The 24614-nt window shown below is 36.8% G+C and overlaps 1 protein-coding gene across 2 annotated transcripts in view; it reads right to left on the bottom strand.

Moving 5' to 3' along the window:
• The window catches only part of CDCA2 (cell division cycle associated 2), a 44778-nt gene that overhangs the window by 6251 nt on the left and 13913 nt on the right, over positions 1-24614 (bottom strand). Inside the window, exons 7-13 of one of the 2 annotated variants that reach the window (XM_016214187.2) lie at positions 24052-24136; positions 18300-18508; positions 16254-16338; positions 15579-15823; positions 11021-11099; positions 9879-9967; positions 8811-8948 (exon numbers count right to left, since the gene is read on the bottom strand). In XM_016214187.2, coding sequence (XP_016069673.2) covers positions 8811-8948; positions 9879-9967; positions 11021-11099; positions 15579-15823; positions 16254-16338; positions 18300-18508; positions 24052-24136 — 930 coding nt within the window. The remainder of the gene's footprint in view (positions 1-8810; positions 8949-9878; positions 9968-11020; positions 11100-15578; positions 15824-16253; positions 16339-18299; positions 18509-24051; positions 24137-24614) is intronic. The other variant, XM_016214192.2, reaches the window with a different exon arrangement.

Raw genomic sequence — 24614 nt, 5'->3', positions numbered from 1 at the left:
TACTATGAGGAATGATATGGGGGAAATACTTTTAACATCAAAAATTATGCTCTTAGTATTACTGTGAGGTTCTATTACATAGGCCCTACATGTCTAGTTCATATGCTATGGTCAATGTTATAACCTCCAGAATCGTTTCTGATTTTTATGGAGGGAAAAATCCCCTTTTAGCAGGATTTTAAAAATCTGTTTATATGAAATGTCCCTAGCACCTGCAACAGTGCTTGGCACACAGTGGCTACTCAACAAACATGAATGAACAAATGAATGAATAAATGTAAAAGAAAAAGAAGTACAGCCCAGCTGGGCATGGTTCAGCAGTTGAGCATTGACCTAGGATGCAGGAGATTGTGGTTCAATACCCGGTCAGGGCACATGCCAGGGTTGCAGGTTCGATCCCCAGTCAGGGGCACGCAGGAGGCAGCAGATCAATGGTGAAGCTTGTAGCATTGATGTTTCAACTCTCTCTCTCCCTTCTCCCTTCCTTTCTCTGAAATTAATAAAGATATATTAAAAAAAAAAAAAAAAAAAAGCAGAGAAAAAGAAGTACAATTAATTATATTTCATGAAATTTGCTAAACATGGTGAAAGATGAGCATTGTTTTTCATGGTCATGGGCCAACAGAAGTACATGACCCAAAAAGAAAAGATGAAGGCACCTGTGGTCTGCCATGAAAATACACCTATATTATCCACAAGGTTTCATCTGCAAAGGCAAAATTTTAATTCAAGCCAATAGACACAAAAGAAGCCACATGTGACTGGAATCCTAGGGAAGTCACGTGATCTAGAAATGGTGGGTTGGTTCATGACTTGGACCAGACAAAGGACAAACAAAGGTGATACCTAAAGTGATTCCATTTCCTGCAGAATCACCTCATCGATATTTCTTCTCAGACAGTGAAGGAGGTGAGGCAACGAAGTAAATGCTTATCTTTTATTGGCACCACTAAGACTTATTTACATGGCAACAAATCAAATTGTACAGGAACGCTTATGATGAAAAGCATATGCTTCTTGACCCTTGCTGTTTATTTAGTTCCATTTTTAGTTTTGTAGGTAGCTCCATCCCTTAACTAAGGAGCTCATATTGTTACATTTTTAACTTTTTATAATGGAAAATGTCAAACACACAAGAAAGTACAATAGTATATTGAACCCCAAGTACCCATCAACTATCTTCAACAATCACTAACGTATAGAAATGAAAATTCATTTATAAACACCTCCCACCCGATTAAAGAAAATCCCAGACATTACACCATTGTATCTGAAAATTCTGTAGTATCTCTAAGCAGCAAGGGCTTCCCCCCTACCCCGCAATAAAATGAAACATTTTATTACCTGACATTGTATTCTATTGATTTTTTTCCTTTTACAATGGAGTTTTATTTTTTCCAGCTTTGTTGAGGTATAAATGACATATAACACCATGCAAGTTTAAAGTATACAATGTAATCACTTGTTATAGATAGATTGGAAAATTACCCTTTTTTATAACAACAAATACTACTCAGCAATAAAAAGAACTATAGACACACACAAAAATGTGGACCAATTTTCAGCTAATTATGCTGAGTGAAAAAAGCCAGTCCCGAAAGGTTATATAGTGTGTGGTTTCATTTACATAATATTCTTAAAATAACAAAATTAAATAAATGGATAACAGATTAGTGGTTGCCAAGGGTTTGGGGGGCGGGGGAGGTAGGGATGGGAAGTGAATATAGCTATAAAAGGACAAGAAGAGAGCTTTCCCACAACAAAATGTCCTGTATCTTGACTGTATTTTGATATTGTACTACTGTGATATTGTACAATACTTCTTGGGATCTAATTCTTAAAACAGCATGCATTTCTAAAATTATCTCAAAAGGAAACATTTAAAAAACAATAACCCCATAATGACAGCAATTTTCCTTAATATTTCATCAGAGTTCAAAGTACTCCAGTTGGTCCATAACCGTCTTTTTAGAATTATTCAAATCAGCACCCCAATAAGATCTTCACACATTCCACTTGGTTGATAGATCTCTTCAAAGCTATGGTTCCTTCACTTTTTCCTCTTGCCATTTATTTCATGAATAAACTGAGGCATTTATCCCATAGAACAAGACCAACTAATTTTTTTTTGGAAAGAGCATTTCACGGGTGACTGTATACTTCCTTACTGCATCAGACCTGCTTTTAGTCCTCCTGTGGCATTACGAATGAGACCAGTGGGCTTGGGTTTTCGGTCTGACCCATCCATCATGCTTTCCTGTTACCTTCCACCTAACATTCAACAGCTTTCACGAACATGTCTTTTTAACTTATTAGTGGGAATTCCTCATCAATTATTTATTTGAAATGGAGCTCAAACTTTATCTTCTAATTTTTTAAAAAATTAGTTGATGTCTGAGACAGCTAAGGTGACCTTCAAGTATTGTTATTATTTTTAATTATTATGAACATATTTTTTCGTATTTGATGTCTGTGTTTCAATCTATTACACTTAAGATTCCTGATGGTCACACTGCTGCACATCTGGTCAGTGGCAGCCCCTCCTTGATGGTTCTGTGTCCTCTAGCAGGGCGCAGCAGTTTCTCAAGCTTCCTTGCTTGCACACTGGGACAGACCTGAGTTTATTTCCTACATGTGCTGTTGTAAATCTGAAAGCAGTCACTTCGCTAAGGAACTCTGATCCCTTTTAGTTGAAAATGGTATTTAGACATAGCAATCTAGGTACCAGAGATGCTCACTTCTAAACTTCCTCAACAGTGAGAAAATGGTGCCAGTTGGGGTGCTGGAAATATCGAGGGGAAGACTATGGAAAGTATGTGATTGCCTAACCACTAAGCTGTACACCCAAACCCAATACATAAAAAACAACAAACAAAAAACAAAAAAACACCAGAGTGAGAAATTTATTTTAAAGGAAAAAACATGAGTTCATTCTGATATTTCTCAAATTTTGTCTAGCAATGTTTTGAACTGTTTTTATCTCATAGTGAAGTCTTGATTCCTAATGACAGTTAAAAAGCTGCTTATTTTTTTAAATTCTAGACTTAATTCCTCTGTCAATAAGTGCTTCATATTTAGGCCTTCTTTGCAGTTATTTTTGTACTTAGGATATATCCCACTGGGATTTTTCAAATTTCTAAGTTCAAAAAAATTCTTTATAAGATTAAGCTACCAACTTGATACAGTTAGATGATTTGTTTCATTTTGTTTTCAAATTTTAAGCACTGGTCTTTTTCCTAAATTTGATTTAATTTTGATTAGTAGTCATTAAAACATATTCATGGTTCAACGTGAGAAGGTGAAACATTCGAGGAAGTCTAGCCCTCACTCTTTCCTGCCCCTCACGTCACCTCTCCTGCAGGGAACCAGTTCTGGTCTTTGCCTTACTCTCCAACCTTCTTAATGAAAAGACTTTATGTGTTTGTGTATATACACATACTTAAATTATTATTAAACGTGCCCCGCTTTCAAATATTAGTTTGTCATATTCGGTGCCATAACAAAATAGCATAGACTATTTTCTCACAATTCTGGAAGCTGAAAGCCCAAGATCACGGTGGTGGCAGAGGTGGTTTCCTCTGAGGCCTCTCGTTAGTGTACAGATGGCTGCCCCCCGCCGTCCCTTCACAGGGTCTTCTACCTGTTCGCTGCCCTTGGTGTCTTTTATGTCTTCTTAAAGTGACACCAGTCAGATTGGGTAAGGGCCGTACTATGGGCCTCATTTTTACATAATTACTCCTAAAAACGACCTATTTCCAAATATAGCCACATTCTGAGGTAGTGGGGTTTAGGGCTTCAACATAAGAATTCTTGGGGGGGACATAGTTCATCCCCTAACAAGCAGCTTACTATACACATCACTTTACAGTTTTTTTTCACTTAACAGTAAATAATTCCTGACATCAATCCATAGCAGTATTTGGAATTTTTCTTCACTAGTTTCTATAGCTACAAAATACTCACTTTGTGAACACACCATAGTTTATTCACCAGTCTTATAAAGACAGACATTTTGGTTTGTCTTCAGTCGTTGACATTATATTGTGTTGCAATAAATAACTTTGTAAAATGCCTTTTTGTTACTGGATTTTTGTGACGAACTCCTAGAAATGGGACTGCTGGGTCAAAAGGTAAATGAATCTTTATTTTGGCTTGATATTGCCAAATTGCCCTCCACAGAGATCTGAATTACCAGAAAATGTATGAGCGCGCCTGCTTACCACCTAGCCTTACCAACAGAAGATGCTGCCAAACAGTTGCATTTTTCCTAATCTAAAATGCTAAGAAATGGCACCTCACTGTAGTTTTTATGATGAGAAACTCTGAACATATTTTTCATGGTTAAGGGCCATTTTCATTTCAATTTTGTGAACATTTAAAAATATCTTAGATATTTTTCTCTATTAGTTCACTTTTTACTCAATTTAGAAGCTTTTTTATTATTAGAGATCTTACTCCTTTGTGTGTGATATAAATTGGATATACTTTTTCCACATTTCTTTGTCTTTTAAATTTTCTTATAGAGTGTTTTTTCTCCATGCATGCTACATGTTGTTTGGGTCAAATGGAATGAGATTTACCAGTCTTTGACCTCAGTTTCTGGGTTTTGAGTCTTATTTTGGAAACTTTCTCCATTTCTAGGTTATAAAAGAATTCAATCTTATGAATTCTAAAGCTACTTCCATGTTAGAAATTCTTTTTATTTATTTTTTAAAATTTTCCAGCTTGAGGTACGATAGACAAAAATTATATATATATGTTGTACATTTTTAAAAGGTATACAACAGTGATTTAATACACATATACACTATAACATGATTACCATAATCAAGTTAATAAACACATCCATCACCTCACACAGTGACCAGTTACCACTGTTAAGTAAGATCTATTCTCTTAGAAGACTCTGAGCATAAAACACAGTGTAAATCTCCACTAATCCCTGCCATGAAAGATGAGGCTCTTTTTCACTTAAACTAAGCCTTCCACATCCTTGTTATTTTGGTTCTTTCATTGGTTACCTTTGAATTTACATTTGTATTTCTTTGCATCTTTTAAAATAGAACTTAAACCCCTAATTTGTAAGATGATAATTGTAACAACAGCCATAATGCTTACTATGGCCAGGCATTGTTCTAAGTGTTTTACATGTATTAACTCATTTACTATTCGCCATGAGCCTATAAAATAAGTACCGTTAACACCTCCATTTTAAAACCAATAGAAGAATCAAGAATCTTTCCACCATGCCAGTGCTAGGAAGTGGCAGGATTCAGAACCCAGGTTACCCGGCTCCAGAACCTGCACTCTCAACCACTATACTGTCAGTGGTAATATCCTCACTGCCCTCCTTCCTACCCACTTTCGCCTTCTGCTCTTAGCTCCTTTTAGATCACCTTGTACATAATCAAGCTGTTAAAACTTTGCCCTTAGTGGAAAACAAACAGCATTTACATTATTAAGACTGTATAAAAATTTGCCATTGCTCTGCCAAGGGCAGGTATCCTATTCCTTTCCTCTGTCGCCCCCTGTAGGTGATTTCTAGCACTACCAAACATACTTTTCCTATACTTCCTTATGTCTTGAAATCATATTTGCTACAAAACTTTTGTATACAAACTTTTATTTGAAACGACATATAACTACCTTTCTTTTTCTTATATGGCACACCTTCCATTTTCTCAATCACAGGTCTTTTTGTTTTTCCCTAGAGACCTTCTTCCTAGAATACCCTTTTCTCTTGCACTTACTTGGGCTGGCTGAATAGCTATAATCAGAGACTTTCCTTGCATCACTCTCCTGTATTATTAGATCCACTGGGTCCTGAATTCTCAAGCTTAATTCATTTTGCTCAAGGAGCATCTCTAGTAATACCCAAAGAAAAACTGAAAGTTCTTGAAATGTCAAATGTATTTTTTCTTTCACACTTAATTAAATTTGGCTGGGGTTAGAATATTGGGCTGAAATTAAGTTTCTTTCAAAGCTTTAAATGTCCTGTTGAATTATCTTTCAGCATTCAGAGTGCTGTGGAACTTGATATCACTCTGATTAGTGTTTCCTGGTAGGAAAAGTCCACTTTTCTCCTTATTTTTATTGTTCAATTTCACGATTTGTTGACGTGCTGACCTTTTTCAATGCCTTTCTTCAGTTCTAAGAAATCCTCTTCTTTTATTTTGACAATTTCTTCCATGCTACTTTCTTGTTCCTGAGATTCCCATGTAGTCTCCTAGACTGGTCTTCCACCTCATTACTAGTCTCTCTCTCTCTTGCTCTACCTCTGGGAGACTTTCCTTAATTTCATTCTCTAATGGAACCACTAAATTTTATATTTTTGCAAATACTCTTTTTCTGTTCCTTTTTCATAGCATCCCCCTTCGTAGTTTTTTACTTCCTTAAATTTGAGTATATACTTTCTTAAATTTAAGTATATCAGAGTATTTACTTTTTAAACAATATTTCCTTCCATTCTCTGAATAACATTTCTTTCAACTTTTTAATACTGGTCTTTCATGTTCTTGGTTCTACTCAGTTATCTGAGTCTTACTTAAGAAAAGTTTGGAAATTGGTACAGGTTTCCTCTGCTTTCCAGCTCAGTCTCTTTCCTGCGTGGCAATTCTACTAGGAACTCTGTGTGGGACAGGGAGAATAAGAAATGTCAATTGCAGACTTTTACTTAGGGCAAGAGCTGGCTGTTGAGACTGTGGGATTTTCCAAATGCCAGAATGAAGGCTTTAACCTAGATGACAACATCTGTTCTGAGCTTCAGGGTGGAAGATGGGGGTGGGGTGCCAACTGGTGCAAATTGTTTCGCATACAGAACTTCAATTAATCTGTTTTTCTCTACCACTTCTCTCTCACCATCCATTGTACCTGCCAATACTGGGCCCAGTCTCCTGGGATCCAAAAGACAGGCTGGCTCCCAGCGCCTCTCTAGCTCCCTCCTAGCACATTCTGAGCTGTAAATCTTTCCACCTCTTTTATCTGTCAACATGCTCCCATCTGCTTTGTCTTCCAGAAATTCATTGAAGGCTGTCATCTGTTGCTTAATACCCCTCCTCATTTCCTTCCTTTTCTCATTGCTATTCTAAGTCTATCCCTCCTATTACATCAATATTTTGATGCAGTGGGATCCTGGGGGGGATTGGAACAAAACTTAATGCTCAACCCTTCCTGAACTATCTGGCTATTGATTTTATTAAATAAGTAGATATACATTCTTTGGAACAGTGTTTTTTAAAGAGTATGAGGAAAACCAATTTCTAAAGCAATAAAGTAAGATGAATGCATTTTTTTAAACTTACGTGTATTTTTTTCAGCAAAGAGATCTTTCAAAGGAGTACATGACCTAAAATGGGGACTGAACCAGGAAAACATTCAGTTTCTTCTAGTTCTACCAACTTGGGGGTGATTGTGCCCTGCTTAAACCATGAAAGACAACATTTTTTGTTTTATGAAGCATAAAAAAAGTTTACTGACTGTTTTGGGTGTGTGTTGGGGTGAAATTAAGAGTGTAGTTTTGAAAATGTTGATTTTTTTAGGTGTTTGTAAGATGGTTTAACAAGAGATGTCTAGTAGGTAGTTGAACATAATGTTTATAGATCATAAAGATTTAGAAGTCATCAACCATGCTGCATATGAAATCACCCAGAAAATACACAATTTGGAAGGGCAAAAGTAGAATTTGGGTAATACACACATCTAAGGATGGGGGAAGAAAATAACCTTTAACAGAGACTCTAAGAGTGTTCTCAGTGATGTCAAATGGTGCTGAGATGGTGAGAACAAGACCTCAAAGGATGCACTAGACTTTGATCACTAAGTTACTAAATAACTTGGAAAAATAATTAAAGTGAAGTGGAGAATGGGACCAAACGCCAGATAGTATGTGGAACTGGCCAGATAGTATGTGGAACTGGATTTGCAGAAGCATCTGTGTGAGTCTCTCCAGGATCGATGTTAGATGGGAGAGGGGATCGTAGCTAGGTTAGTCCAGAGTGGAAGTGGGATGAAAGGGATGCAGAACTGAGATTACTGACTAGAGTGGTTGAAAACAGCTCATGTGGTTTAGGATCTATAAGGAAACATGGTAAATTAAGGGATATCTGAAAGCTTGAGAGTAAACAGAGGAACCAGAAGATCATTAGTATGAGCAGAGGAATACGAGTAAGAGAGTGTGAGTGCTGATGGAGAAGGCTGGGGGTCTGAGAGGGGGACATACAAATGTATATTATTAAAAGTGGGAGGGGTTTGGGTATTAACAAGCTGTGGAGTATTGCAGAGGAAGGTCCAGATCAGTGAAAGGGAGAGGGACCAGTAACCGGGTTAAGGTGCTAGGATCAGTTATTCACAAAAGATGGTGAAGGCACCTGAGCTAGGATAGGCCTTCACACACTGACTGAGAGCTAGTTTCTAAACTGTTCCTTAAATATGGGGAAGTGATCCAGCCACTGGCAGAAGCAAAGTCAAACGAGTAGCAGATGGTGCATTCATCCCTGTCTAGGAAATAAGGATTTCCCAAACAGGGTGAGGTTAGATTAGATTCAGAGATAAGAATCGATTTAACATTTAAGTGCCAATGACTTTCTGTGCTGGATATACCTAACACAATAAAGATGCAAAAAGGCCTTCAGGCAATTAAGAATGAGTATATAATCTCTTATGGCCCTTTCTATTCTAGGATAAGATGATTTTTAACACTCTTGGTCTAATGTTAACTAAAAAAAACAAAAATTGTTCCCATGTATCCCTAACCATACAAAAAAGAAATGCACCACTTCTACTTTGCAATATATCTTTGGACACACACTCACCGGATTCTTTTTAGGAAGTATTCTGTCTGCACGCTTGCTTTCTTGAGATTTCCTCCTCCTAACTTTCTTTTCTTTGCAAGGCTGAGTTTCTGTATTAAATAAGCTGCAAACACTGTCTTCTGCACAACTGGCCAACTGCTATAAAGAAAATTTAAAGTAGGAAGACCATACAATGCAATGTTACATTTAATGCATGTTCTCTCACACTTGTTTTCTTTCCCATGCTGCTTCTATTCTTTTTTCCCCTCTAAAATCACAAATTCCATTAGATGTGTTTTTCCCACTTAACCTCAACTGGGGGAAACAGTAATTATTAATTTCTGATCTATCAAACATGGACCCAGAAGCATATGCACTCTGTCCAATTATTATAAGAGGAGAAAAGAAAAAAAAAACCTTAAAAATTAGTTGATTTATTTATTCACCAAAATATTTATTAAACATCTACAACTCAGCACCTAACTGCTTGCTGTTGAGCTATGTGAAAAAATAATCATACACTACTAGACTATTCTGGGTTTATCATTTAACGGTATCAGCTAAAAACCCTGTAACATATAACATAGTGCATATGTTTATGCACTATGATGCTATAGACAAAAATCCAATTTTATCTAATTTAATAAAATAGTAAAAGACATGCATCCAATTAAAATTAGGCTCATACTGAAAATAGTTGAAACCCTGTGTTAAAACACAACACAAAACAAAGTATAGTTTTAAAAAAAGATCATAATTATGCCATTTTCTGGCTCTAATTATATGCTACTCTTCTCTACTTTGTACCTCGACAAAATTCATAAAACCACATAGATTTCAAACAGATTATCTTCTACATTAACACAAACTCTGAAAGCTTCTTGCTTTATTGGATTTTTCTTCTAACAGAATTAAAACCAAAGCAGGAAACATCATTACCCTGGGTGACATGCTAGGTAGGACAAGGTATTAGCTTTTAATAACACTGTTTAAGCCAAGACTTTACCCATAACCATTTAATCATGAAAAAAGAAAAAATCTACTGCAAGATTTAAAAACAAATACATTGTGCCAAATATTAACACTTACTCTTCTTCTGTTAGAGGTCCGTGTTCTTCTACCATCTTTACAGGGAGAAATTTTCTCCTGGTTATTTGCAGAGCTAAACGTATCCGTGCCTGAAGAGCAAAACACCAGCAAAATGAGGGTCACTAATAGGTGTAAGACCCGCCATCTTTCAGATACACTGGATACTCTTTTGAATACCCACCTTTGCTTTCACTATCTTATCATATCTAAACAGAATTACCATTAGGAATACATTTTGAGATTCAGAAATATGAAAACTTTAAGTTTATTGAATACTCAGGAAGTCTTCACACTTTCCATAGAGACTGCATAACATGTTGCCTTGCTCAGATAACAGACTAAATCATATTATAATAAACATCCATATTTTCACACATGTCCATTTATTCCAAGCTATATTTTGTAAAATGAAATTAATTGCAATAAAGAGCATTAAGCTGACCACGAAAATATTTTATTTTACAGAGTTCAGGAAAATTTTAATTCAATTACTTTTAATGGTATAAATGAAAGGCAGTATAATGTGTTAAAAAGCATATGTTTTTGAACGTGATGAACTATCCTTCAAATTTTAGCTCTACTGCATGTCTTGGATTCTGTGCCAATGAACTCGGTTTGTCCTATAGCCAATGATAAGCCATCAAAAGATTTCAACCAAGGGAAAGGCATGAATAATGGTTCCCATCCTACGTGTTTTTTCCCATGTCATGCTTGCCAGCCAAGTTCTGGTTTGTCAGGGAAGTGCAGTGATATTTGTTGCCTTGTCACCTTGTCATGATCATAAATAGGCCAGAGACCTTGGAAAGTACATGTGCCCAAGATGCCATGTTAATGTTGATGAACAATTATGGATATTTCGGAATGACCCTTACAGTCCGTATCATTTCAACTGTGCTAACTGGGAAAAGGAGCTCCCACCTAAGGAATTTAAATGAGGGTGATTATGAAGTGTGGGACTGAAATGGAAATGGATGAATAAGAGACTTCTTATAAGCTTTTCTACACTATTTGTTTTTTCTTATACCAAGTAAGTACTGTTGTAATAAAAATAAAATTTTAAAAAGAAAATAAGGAAATTAAGTTCCATATACACAGACATTACAAATGACATTTATGAATATAAGATAAGCAAATGTTACTACCTGAAAGATTCTCAGAGATTGAAGACTTACTAAGAGGGCTTGCAACAGCAAATGATACCTGAAGAGGTTCTATGTTTTCCTAAACAAAGAAAATAAAAATAGAAATTAGACATCCTTAAATTCAGTGGACATGTAAGTAATAGGCCCCGCCCCAAAGAAAACATGTATTTTTGTAGGTGGAACTGTAAAACGCATAGAGATGGGAAATCAATAAAAGGTTGAAAAAGAAAGTAATCAAGGTAAAACAAAAGATATTGGATATAAAAATATTTGTATTTACCAATTATCTTGAATGAAACTGTTTACTAACTACAATCCAACAAAAAACAAAACAAAACCCCTGTAAGTGAAACTGGCCATAATGATCCACTAGTAAGTTACTTTTTAGTTTATTTAAAATCCCATGTCCTAACTCCTATAAAAGTAAATAAGAACCCATTAATAAACACAACCTACCATTACAACATTATTCAGGGGAACTTCAGGGTAAAATGGCAATACCAACATGCTGTTAAATCTCTTATTTCCCAAGTAATTGCCATTATGATGGTAACTGATTTTTTAGATAAAATTTGTCAGGTTGAAGATTCTTTTTTCACTAGTTTGCTCAGAGTTCTTATCAAAAATGAATCCTGAAAACATTGTCAAATTTTTTTCTCTATTTACTGAGATGAACATAAGGTTTTTCAGTCTTAGTGTGTTAAAATGGTGAATTATACAGATTGATTTTAAAATATTACATCTCATTTGGTCATGACGGCTTCTTTCTATATATTCTTATGTTCATGAAGATACTGGGCTGTAGTTTCCTTATGTCTGTTTGTCTGATCATGGCATCTCGTAATGATGACACTAATGAATTGGGAAGTATTTCCATTTCGTTAATTTGTTTGGATGAGTGTATTTAGGATTAGTACTATATTTTCCTTCTATGTTTGGTAAATTCATTAGTAAAATCATCTGGACATGCAGCTTTCTTTCCGAGGTTTAATTATAACTTAAATTTCTTTAGTTGACATAGTGTCTTTTAAGAAATGTGTATGGTTTATCTAAATTGTTGAATTTATTGGCATAAAGTTGTTCATAATATCCCTTATCATACTTTTAATGTGAGCATATATTATATCACCTCTCACACTTATACTGGTAACTTGAGTCGTCTCCCTTTCCCTGAATAATCTAATTAGTAGCTTACCAACATTATTATTTTAAGCACAATCTTTTGATTTCAATAATTTTTCTCTATTGTTTTTGTTTTCTGTTCCACGGATTTCTGCATTTATCTTTATCACTTCCCTTCTTCTCCTTACTTTGCTTTAATTTTTCTTTTTCTAATTTCTTAAAGTAGAAGTTGGGATCAATTTGAGACATCTCTTATTTTGAAATACAGGCTTTAATTTTTAAAAATTTCCCTCTAAGCATTGCTTTAGCTGCATTCCACACATTTGTGCTGTCCTTTTAAAGTGGTTTATGATTGATAGTATGCATCTTTAACTTATACCACTTTGTGTATAGCCTAAGAATGCCTCCCAACCTTTATGCCATATTATTTTTATTGTATATTTTATTTACATAGGTTACAAACCAAACAACAGATTGTTGTTACTCTTACTTTGAGTGATTATCTTTTATAGAGATTAAGGAGAGGAAAAGGTCTGCTATACTTGCCCACATATTTAGCATTTTCAGTGCTCTTCATTCCTTTGTTAAATGCAGATTTCCATCTGGAACCATTTTCCTTTTGACTAAGTGACTTCCTTTAACATTTCTTGCAATGCTAACCTGCTATAAATTCTTCCAGTTTTCACATCTGAGAAAGCCTTTAATTCACCCGCTTTTTTTTTAATCCTCACTCAAGGATATGTTTCATTGATTCTAGACAGAGAGAGAGGAAGGAAGGAGAGAAACATCGATCGATTGCCTCATGCTTGTGCCCTGATGGGCATTTGAATCCACAACCTGGGTATGTGCCCTGACTGGGAATCAAACCCACAACCCTTTGGTGCTGGGACAATACTCCAACCTCTAAGCCACACTGGCTGGGCTAATTCACCTTTGTTTTGATGAAAGGTAAGTTTCACTGTAGATAGAATTCTAGGTGATAGGATTTTCTTTCTCCCCTCCTCGGAGTACGCCATTAGATGTTTCAATGTCTTCTATTTGTTCTTCTTTATGTCACGTTTATAATTTTACCACATTGGGAACTTTTTCAGTTGTTATTTTTCACATATTATTTCTGTTCCTTCTGGTTGCTCCTCTTTGGGGGTCTCTAATTACATGCATATTATGCCAGCTGACGTCCCAGCTCGTGACTGTCTGCTCCTTCTTGTTTCGTTTTTTTTTCTTGTTTCATCGAGAATAACTTTCATTGCAACATCTTCAGGTTCACTAATCTCACACGGGCATCCTTTGCTGCACACCTACCGCCTTTTACTGGACTGTCAGACTCTGAGTTTAACGTTGCTCAGTGCTATAGTTTTGTTGTGCTCTCCTTGAGCTTTGCTCTTCGATGCAGTTGGGTAGCTGGATGCCGGTCTGATCCCTTCTCGGCTAGCTTTTAAGTGTTGCCAGACTTTTAGTGTAACTGCTCCACTAATAAGCACCACTCTCCTGAATAGCCGATGCCCTCTTGAATGACAAGGCACTTCTACCCACGTTGGCGGGAACACTGATCCTGCCCGTGTGTGTGAGCTCTAGGCACTGTTCCCTCTGCTCCATTTGGGCAGTTCTTCCCTGGCCTCCGGCAGTTTATTCCTAAGCATGTGCTGACCAGCACTAAGCAGAGGAATCAAATGGGACCCTTTGCAGACCTCCAGAGCTCTCTATGCAGCTACCTCCTCTCTGGTACTGTCCTGTGAACTCTGGCTTTTGCTTTCCCAAACCCCAACTCCATCTTCTCAACTCATGAGACAGCCAGACTCCACGGAGGTAACCCCCCCTGTGCTGCAGCCTAGAAATTCAGCCCAGGCAGTAGTTGGGCCTCTCATAAGCTCACCTCATTTGTTACCCCCATCAGAAATTACCATCCTGAGCTGCCTGACGTTAAATATCTGAGAACCACTGTTCTGTGTATTTTCTCTAGTTTTTTAGTTGTTTCTCATGGGAGTAAAATTAGGTCCCTCTTACTCCATCCTAGCCGAAAGCAAAATATATCAAAGTGTAATAGCAAGAGAGAGAATGAATGATGGTCCCAATATAAAAATAGGAAAGGAGCCCTGGCTGGTGTGGCTCTGTTGATTGGGGCACCGCCCCAGGCAGCAGAAGGCTGCAGGTTCGATTACTGGTCAGGGCACAGAGCTAGAATGCAGGTTTGATTCCTGGTCGGGAGCGAACAGGAAGCAACCGATTGACGTATCTCTCTCACATTGATGTCTCTGTCTCTCTCTCTCTCTTCCTCCCTCTTTAAAAAAAATAAATAAATAAATAAATAAATAAATAAAAAATAAATGTTTAAAGAACTTAAATTTAAAAAACTAAATAAACAAAAGTAAGGAAGATTAATAGGCAGTTCTCAGGAGAAGAAATTCAAACGGCCTATAAACGTGAAAAATGTTCAAATCTCACTAATAAACTAAAAAATTTCAAGTCATCTTTTTCTCCTATTAGGCTGTTTTAAATAACTATGGTTAATACTTAGGACTTACAAAGGTATGGTAAAATAAAACCATTTTATATTACAGGGATTCCAAATTTGTACGTACATTTTGGATGAAAATTTAGCAATATTCATCAAAAAGTTCCTATTCATCTTCTTTAGTAATTCTACCTGTAAAAATTCACCTTAGGGGAAAAACATTATCTTTACAGTATATCAATTCTTAGTCTGTTGTTCTTTCATATTTTAACACCTCTGAAATCTGATTACAGTAGTCCCCCTTGTCCAGAGGGGGGTAGGTTCAAAGACCCCCACTGGATGCCTACAACCACGGGTAATACCAAACTCTACACATACTGTGTTAAAGTTTAATTTATAAACTAGGCACAGTGAGAAATTAACAATAATAACTAATAATAAAATAATACACTGTAATAGAAGTTATATAAAACACAGTCTCTCTCAAAATATCTTATTGTACTCACCCTCCCTCTTCTTGTGATGATGTAAGATGCCAAAATGCCTACGTGATGAGATGACATGAGGTACTCATAATGGCATGCAATTTAAAACTTATGAATTACTTCTGGATTTTTCCTTTTAATATTTTCAGACTGCAGTTGTCCATGGGTAAGTGAAACCATGGATGGGGGGGCCACTGTACATCTTCTAGTTCATGGTGTCATAGTTTAACTTTCAGCATTTTTCTTAGTGATACATAAAACATCATACGATCCATAGCACTTTGGTTCCGTTAAATATGCTATGTAAAATGAATCACCAAAGTATTGTCTTTAATAGGAGAAAACTGATAACCTACCTAAAAAAATATATTGATTTATACCATGACACATCACTTGGTCTATTTCATGATTTCAAAGCATAATTACTGCTCATGCTAAATAGGTGAGGTCTGATTAAAATACAAACAACTTTGTTCCATTCCACATTTTTCACACTTACAAGATTTTCCCCCTTGTCATCAAAATTTGGTTGAGGCAACTGCTCGGGAACTGGTGACTGCTCAAGTAGCAAAGGAGTGACAGTACTTAAATCCTTTTTACGAACAGGTGTTTGTCCTTTGCGCAATGGAGTATTTGCTGGCAAAGATTCATCGAATACTTCAGGGCTTAGGTCCTCTCCAAAAGTAACTCTCTTCCTCTTCCTCATATTTACAAAGGCTGGTACCTTATAATTTTCTTGACCTTCTATAGATAATAAAAACATATTTAAAAAATTAAGATCAATTTCTTATCTAAAAAGCATATTCTAGAATCTTTTAACAAGATTAGATTCTGTTATTATTTGTATAAAAATTTGTAGAGAAAAAATTCAAAATGAAAAAGTAGTACTTCTAATTAAAATACGGTAACAGATTTTAAAGTAAATTTTGCATGAGTATCTTAGAAGTTTACAATATTGGAATATCAAGTTTCACCATCAAGCAAAAATGGATAGATTAAATGGATAGATCAATTCTGAGACCCTCCAAAGAGATTCCATCTCTCCCATCATTCCCATATAATTTCAGAAGCGTCAAGGCTTTAGCAGGTCATTGAAAATACCATATCCTCTATTAGATTTTTTATAACAAGACAATGATATCCTTAGTCTTCAAAATAAACATGAATTTCTTACCTGCTTTTTGTTCTTTGCAACAGTTTGCAAGAGTTGAGATTAAGCTTGGATGACTCCCATTATCACAGAGGTTATCACAGTGTTCCTAAACAAAGTGAACATCAGTGAATTTTACATATATAAACACATATACACAATCACTAAAAATGACAACTGAATTTTTTGCAGCCAAGGGTAGAGACTATAGTATTGCAGATGACCTTTACTTCAATAATTATTCTCGCTAAACCATCATAATATTAGCCACAAAGAAAAACTAGGTTCCTTAGAAATAACTTTAATAAACAGTAGTATTTTAGGTCAAAATCAAAGAAGATAAATCCATAATGTGGGCTAAATTCATTCCCTCATTTTTGATTTGGCAAGCGAAATTAAGAAAACTGTGTGTGGCTAGACTGACAGTGTGCTACAGATGGTGGCAGATAAGGCAGACTATATAAATGGCCTGAGGTATAAGAACTGCACAAAAACAAAAAATGAACGAATAGGCAAGTAATAGGGCATTCTGTCTTTTAAACACAGGAACCACACCATCTACAATAAGTGTATAAATCTCCTGTCTACATTAGTACATTCTTGAGTTAGAAATAAGGAAAGAGGACAGTATTTGTCCCTCTGTGCTTTCCCAAAGGAAGACTGCAGAGTAGGCGAGTTGGTGAGGACAGCACAGTGTGGCCTCTGAAGAACAAGATGGAGCAGCCTAAACACTGTAGCAGAGCAGGAGCCAGGGCTGGGTGCTGAATGAGCATCGCCTCCCAGTCACCACCTGCCTGTCCAGTCTCACCCTACCCAGGCCAGCCCTTGTTCTCTACTGCTGGTCTTCCTCTCCAGTACACCCATTCCAAGAGCAGCACCATCTCTAAGAAACAGTCCTGCCCCGAACAAACCTCCTTGACCAACTACCTCCTGAGTCAGTTTCATTTTCCTAAACAGGAAAATGCCCAAATCAATATTTGTGAATCAAGTGAACTTATAAAACGAAGTTCATGTTAACTTTTAGACTTATTTTTAATGAAAACAACTATAAAAGTTAGCAAAAAACTTCAGCTGCAGACATCTCCAAATTTTGGGCAGCTTGATGTTTGCTATGCAAAAGTTATACAAATCATTACAATACCAAATCTCTTTGAGGAGATAAAACAAACAGAAGACATGAATGAGCAGTGCTGCAGAGAGACCCAAATCAGCTCTTAACCAGGAAAACTATTAAAACATTTAAAATAATAACTGAACATCTAGCCATGTAGATAGAAGGCAATCTAGTTCATTTTAGCTTTAAAAACAGATTTGTAGGCATACTTGTATGTTAAAATGCCTACAGATTGAAAAAAAAATTGTACCTCTCATTTGCCAGGCACTGGTGATAACTTCACACTGTTATCCCACTTAATGCTCAGATTACCCTGTAAGGTAGTTACGAATATTATCCTTTTTACAGATTAAAAAACAAACCAACCTAGGGTACAAAAAGGTTAAGTATTTTGCCCAGCTCTTAAACCTCTGAGTCCAGATTTGAAACCAGGCACTTTACTGCAGAGCCTATCCTCTCAATCTCTCACAGCACTGACAGTCCCTCATGGATTCTAGCATCAGATTTGTCTGGGCTCATTTAACCTCAAGCCTAAGTTTATGTAAAATGGGGCTAATACCTTTCTTAGAGGACTTAGGCTGCACGTACAAGAAGCAGTCTAGAAAGTACTCAATAAATGCCAGCTAGTTCCCTTAACCTATCCTTTTCTCACACCAACTGAGCTGAGAAAGGTGCATGCTTATAAAAGAGGTATCTCTAAGACCAAATAGTTTGAAACTCTTATGAAATAGTCTACCTATATTAAATTCTTACATGCTATATTCCACCCTGAGTTCTTTTAAAAGAGAACAAAAAACCAAACTAACTGCACAGTGCCGTAAGTGATAAAAGGAGGGGGAAAACCAGGCTGAGACATTTCCTTTTAAGCCAGTATGACATTTAACATTTCAGAGGTATTGCTCTGACTAAATGAATTTTCATTCAATTTGCTTTAGGAAATGTAGCTCTACACTCACCTGCAGGCTTTCTAGACACAGCTTTGCAGAGGGTTTCTTCAGCACAGAACGAAGTACAGAGGTCCCAGAGGGTGGAATATCCCTCTTGCACAGTGGAGTGACCAGTGCCCTGACTTCGGGAGCTGTGCCTGTGCTCACTTCTGCAAATTTGTCAAGTGAAACAGCATCACCTGATCCTTTGCCCCCCACTCGGTCAGCAACTTTGATTCCTTCAAAGTAAACATGTAAACATGAGAGGTGGAAGACATCTCCATCAGTTTGTTCTACACCAAAAATATGCAATTTTCAAAAGGAGTAACAGGCTCTGAAGAAATTCAACCCCAGTATATCCTGCTTAGGGAATAATATGAGATTTCATTTGGAAACAGAAAAAGAAGACACAGAAGTGGCCGTGGTCACAGCTTTTAATTCCAACTAACTACTGAGGGTAAAGGCAATAAGGAGTTTTGGCTCCCATGGAAATCTAAGTAAGTATCCATGAACCAGTTATTAACTGTTAATGCCTCTACTCATGACACCTCTACTTGCACCATAAAACTAACCTGAGCTGAACCATGAATAATAAACAATCTTACTGCTGCAGCCAGAGGCATTCCAGCATGTAAAGGTGGTGGGGGGGAGAGGACAGAATGCTGAGAAAGATTATAAAATTAAAGAAACTAACGCACTGTGTCCTCAAATAAAGCAAGGCTCCTGCCACAAATTCTTTCTCATGAGAGAGCACTGCCTTATGACTGACATTTAACAAATACATATTATTCATTTCTTATATGACAGGCACTCTAGAGACAATGATGAACAAACATACAAAGCCCCCATACCTTCAAAGGACAAAATACAATAATGGAGGGGTGGAAGGAGGCAGGTATCTGTGCTTCTGAAGTGTAGCATGAGGGATCCCTGTGGTTAAACTGTTCTCTTTGTTGACTGTAGTGTGGTCACGAGTCCACATGGAGTTGAATATACACACAAAGAAGTCATGTAAACTGGTGAAATGTGAAAGTCAGTGAATTGTATCAGGGTCAAGCTGCTGAGGGGAGCTAGGGTACACTGTACGTCTTTAGATTATTTCTTACAACTGCATGTGAACCTATAGTTACCTCCAAGTAAGAAGTTGAAGAGTATATATAACAAGTAGTAATACATGCCATTAAGGAAAATAACGTTGAGATATGGGGATAAGGTACAATTAGATGGGAGGAGGGTGTTGCTGTTTTGGAGTATGAAGGGAAACTTCCTGGGCAGGCATCTAAATAAAGTGCAAGTAAGCCGTGCACACATCTAGGGAGAAGCATCACACGCACAAAGCCAAGTGCAAAGACTTGAGATAGGAATATCTGGCGTATTAGAGGGAGGGGCAAGGCCAGTGTGACTGCAACAGAATGAACCAGAAGAGCTTATAAGGACTAGGTCAGGTGAGGTCTAACAGAAAGTACACTAGTTACTATTCTAAGTAGGCTGGGAAGCCAGTGAAAGGTTTTAAGAAATGGGAATGACATAGTGTGGCTTGCATTTTAAAGTAGCACCCTGGCCACAGTGAACAAGACTAAGAAAAGGACAGAGTGACGGTAGAAACAGGGAAATCACTTAAGATTTCCAGGCAAGAGAAGATGTAGCCAGATACACACTGACAGTAGTTAGGAGGTGAGAAGTGGTTAGACATCTGAAATATGTTGAAGGCCAAACAGCATTTGCCAGTGGGGCTGGAAGTTGAACTTGAAAAAGGGAAGTGTCAAGACAACTGCAAGGTTTTTGGCACAAGCAATTGGGTGAATGGTAGTATCATTTACTGAGATGAAGAAAATAGAGATGAGCAGGCTGGGGGAAGAAAAATAATCAAGACCCATTTGAGTACATTAAGTCTGATGTTTATTAGACACCCATGTGGAGATCAGGAAAGGCAGCTGGGCACTTAAGTTTAGAGTTCTGGGAAGAGGCCAAGGGGAGATAGTTAGAATTTGAAGTCAAGAGCACATAGGCAGTATTTAATGTGAAAATGCCTGCAATCACTTAGGGAGTGAGTTTAGAAAGAAAAAAAATCCAAGCACTGAACCCAGGGCATTCAAATGTTTTAAAGGTCAGAATGGAAGAGGAGGAACAAGGAAAATACACAAAGAAATGGTCCGTGAAATAGGGGAAAACACGAGATGATGATGTCCTGATGCCCAGTGAAGGAACCGCCTCTCAAAGGACACGACCAGCTCTGCCTGTAATGCTTGTGAGGCCTCAAGAGGAGGAATGTATTGAGAATGACACCTGGGATGGCAGTGAGGAGGCTGTTACAGAGGCCTGTTTGGAGCTGGACCAAGCAAGAATGGGAGGAGCAGCTTCTGGGTGGGTGAACAGGTGGACATTCAGAAAGAGTGGAGCACTTGGAGAGGGCATGAAGCTCTGAGCCCCTTCTTTGTACACACCTCTTCCATCTAGCTGCTCCTGAGTTACATCCTTTTATAATAACCTGGTCATCTAAAACCCAATTTTTATGAAATAAAGAAAATGGAAATAAACTGAAAAAGAACAATCAGTCATGAGAGAGAAAAGAAATGGAAGACATCACTATCACAGAAGCATGAGGAAGACTGGTAACTACAGAATTACTGCTCCATGAAGGCACTGTGCTAGAGGCTGCAGCAGAAAGACTGCATCTCTTCTGTAGAGATAACACAGCAATGTGATTGACAAGAGATTCCTAAACTTGAATGGTTTGGATGCTTCTTATGTGGATAATATCCAGAAGTGAAATGCCTCAGTAGGAGGATACTGATGTGCCACATTTAAAAAAAATCTATCCTTCTATCTGTGGATACTGCATATAGACCATTACTTCAAATATTGCTTCACCCATGGACTGGTGAGCATCGCTGGTATGTTATGCAAAAAAAATAAAATAGAAACTAGTTTCTAAATAAACAATTCTACATGCAAAAGATATTATTATTTAGGACTAAGTAAATTACTGGCTCTGAACACTTCAAATGAAAGTGCTAAAACACCACATGGTTGTAACGGGTCTCACCTAAGCCAGCAGTCTGAGGGTAAAAATAGATTACGAACATCAAACAGACAGGAATTTATGAGCTAACCAGCTCTTCCACTCCATAGCTAGACTGCTGGAACTGACACTTGTTCATATATTCCCAATTTGCTCAATTGGATGAATCCTGAGAAGTCTCACAACTTCACTGTTCTTCCTACCCTTTACATGGCTTCCTGGCTCATATGTTGCCAACATATGTGACCCTGACTGACGTCTTCAGGTGTATTAGAAGCTGACATCACCTGACCAATGCTGCAACCAAGTGAATCGTTTCACCCCCAAAGTATTTTAAGGTGCATCTGTCTTGTCACCCTTCATTTTCCCTTTGTTACAACTTGCTGCTGCACTAAGGTCACAATGTGGAAATGCCTCTTGTCTACACAAAGCAGTGATGCAGCTTCGGTTTGCCTTGTTCTTTATAATAACCTCCCTTTCACTTGGATTCTGGCATTTGATTGAATGGAGTTAGGTCAGAAGATAATCTGAGAGGCTACCAAATTAAAATGCACACAGGGGTACTTCACCTATCCACACAAAAGATCGAGGCATTCTTGGTCAAGGAGTTGACTGTGGAGCCAAAAAACCCCACTCTTTTTAAATTTTTACTTATTGATTTTTTTTAGACAGAGAGAGAGACAGAGAGCCAGGCACTGATTTGTTGTACAACTTACTTATGCATTCACTGGATGTTTCTTATATGTGTCCTGACTGGGTATCGAACTCACACCTTGGCTAACACTCTAACCAACTGAGCCAGGGTCTTTTTTTTCTTTTCTAACTCCAGGGTGCTTTGTGCAAATCCAACTGGTAGACTGCTGGTGAAAATCTTTTTATGGAAAATGACTTGTGATTTAACTTGACAATCTTGTTTTTCCAGATGACTCTAACTTCAGGAAATAATCTAGGCATTATCTGATGGAAATGAGTAGGGGGACCTACCTGATTTATCTTATAAATACAAACTGAATTAAAAAAAAAAAAAGGAAAAAGGCAAGGAAACTAACAAGAAGTGCTAAAGGCCCACATGATTTGATAAATTTGGTGAGGATATCAACATACAAAATATTAAGCACAGATATATATCTAGGAGAGGAACAGAGGAGGAGAGTTGGATTTCTGGCTCAATAGGTAAAAAGGGCAAAGTGGAGAGGACAAGGGAGATAATGGTGATATCATGTGGGCTCTCTCCTCTCCAAGCTCTCCCTGAACAAAGCACATTTTATCCCACTTTACAAGATCTTTTCAGTCTTCCTAAAGCTGTATGTCTGAAACATAATAACCTCTGGGATGCCACCAGATAACCAGTTTAAAACACTGAAATCAGAAGTAGGCTCTTTTAATCAAGGCCCCACATCTGTGGTAGACTTCTTTCTCTATCTTATATAGTATTTCTGTTTAGGGCCTAGTCAGTTGCTAAAGTGGAGTATGTTGGGCTCCTGCTGTATAGGGAGGTGTCTGGTATGATGATAGTTTTTAATGACCATACTTCATACATTCTATAACTACTGTCAAAGAATATGTCACTCCTAAGACAAAGTCCTATGAGAGTGCAGCAAAAATATTGGTACAAAATGCTGAAGACAAAGGCATCTTATTTCACGTAGGTAACAAGCTCATAACCCAGCTCTGTGTCTCATCCGTCTACTGTATGATTAAAATCAAGAAGTCAGAGCAGATGTATGCTATAAAAAAGGCTAAAGGAAGTTTTTCATGTTGAAGGGAAATAATACTGGAAGGAATGAGGAGTATCAGAAATTGTGTCTAGATGGCTATAAAAAGCTATATCCCCCAAATACATGATTGCTAGAAGGAAAAAATATCTTATGGGGTTTAAAATGAGTATAAATGTAATATAGAAGATATCAATAGTGTAAAGGACCATAAAAGACATGAGTGGGTAGAGAAAAAATAGATCTATACAGTTTGCAAAGTTTCTACATTTTACATTAAATCGTATATTAACTCCAAGGAGGCTGTGAAAGGATGCATGTTGCAATCTCTAAAGTCAAGTTTTAAAAAATGATGCAATAAAGTATAGTTTAAAAGGCAGCAAGAAAGTAGATTTCTTAAAAACAAAAAAAATTCAAATAAACCTAAAAAAGACATGAAGAGGGAAACAAAGGAAAAAAAGATGAAGAGAACAGAAAACGTATGATAAAATGGTAGATTTAAATCAAGTCATATCACTAATGACCTGAGGTTAATGTGCCAAATATTCCAATTAAAAGGAAGAGAATCTCAAATGGATTAAAAAAAACACACCAAACAACAATGCAAGAGTTTTACTTTAAAGAGAGACACAGGTAGGTTGAAAGTAAACCTAATATTTTACTAGTGACTTTCATTCAATACAAGCACAATGATTTTGGAAAAGGCTAAATAAATTTTGAATCCTGGTCCCTTTTCCCAGAACCTTAAAACAAAACAAAACAAAACAATCGTATAGTGTTTTCTCTAACAAAATATACCTGTTACTATGTTTAGAGATCCTAGTCTTTATAATACATTTTATCAGCTTAGAAATATTTCACTAATTCAAAGACGACAAGGTCCTCTCTCAAATAAAAAGAATTCTGAAACATTTCTACTAGACTAAGAGCTCTTAAAATGTAGGGCACTGTTTTAGCATGTAGGTAAACCAACTATAAATGGGTACTGATCAGATGTTTCAATGGGTGAACTGGCATGTATACTAAGGAAAAATTAAGCACTTACCAGCTGAAGCCCCTGTGCACTCAGAAAATGGAATAGATTCTTCAACTAAACATTCAGACTGTGTCAAACCAGGTCCAGAAAATTTCTTGGGGGAAAAAGTTTAAAATGAAAAAGTACCAAATCTTATTAAATACAGAATTACTGTTATCTTCATAATGTTTGAATAAGCAGTACCTAGAAATCTAATGTTAAATCAATCAATAGGCAATTTTATCTACTGATTTTATCACCTTCATTATTTAGTCACAAAAGTATAGGAAAATCTAACTAAAAGCAAAATATTCATTCTAAATGCATCCTAAATATCCTACCAAACAATATTTAGTTTCCTAGGAAAACTTTACAGGACACATTTTTGTTGCCTTGTTGTTTGAAGTCTAGAAACTATGCTAACTATATTCATTAAAGAGGAAATTCTCCAAACAACAGAAAATGTTTTATAATTACTAATTAAAATGTTTTATAATTACTAAATGTTTTATAATTACTAATGTTTTGTTGTATTGATACAACAAAAGTATCAACAGCTAGGATAAGAAAAGCATTAACGGTTAGGATACAAA

Source organism: Miniopterus natalensis, chromosome 4 (assembly GCF_054644295.1).
Source record: "Miniopterus natalensis isolate mMinNat1 chromosome 4, mMinNat1.hap1, whole genome shotgun sequence".
In the NCBI taxonomy this organism is placed as follows: domain Eukaryota; kingdom Metazoa; phylum Chordata; class Mammalia; order Chiroptera; family Miniopteridae; genus Miniopterus; species Miniopterus natalensis.
This window is presented reverse-complemented; position numbering and strand designations above follow the sequence as displayed.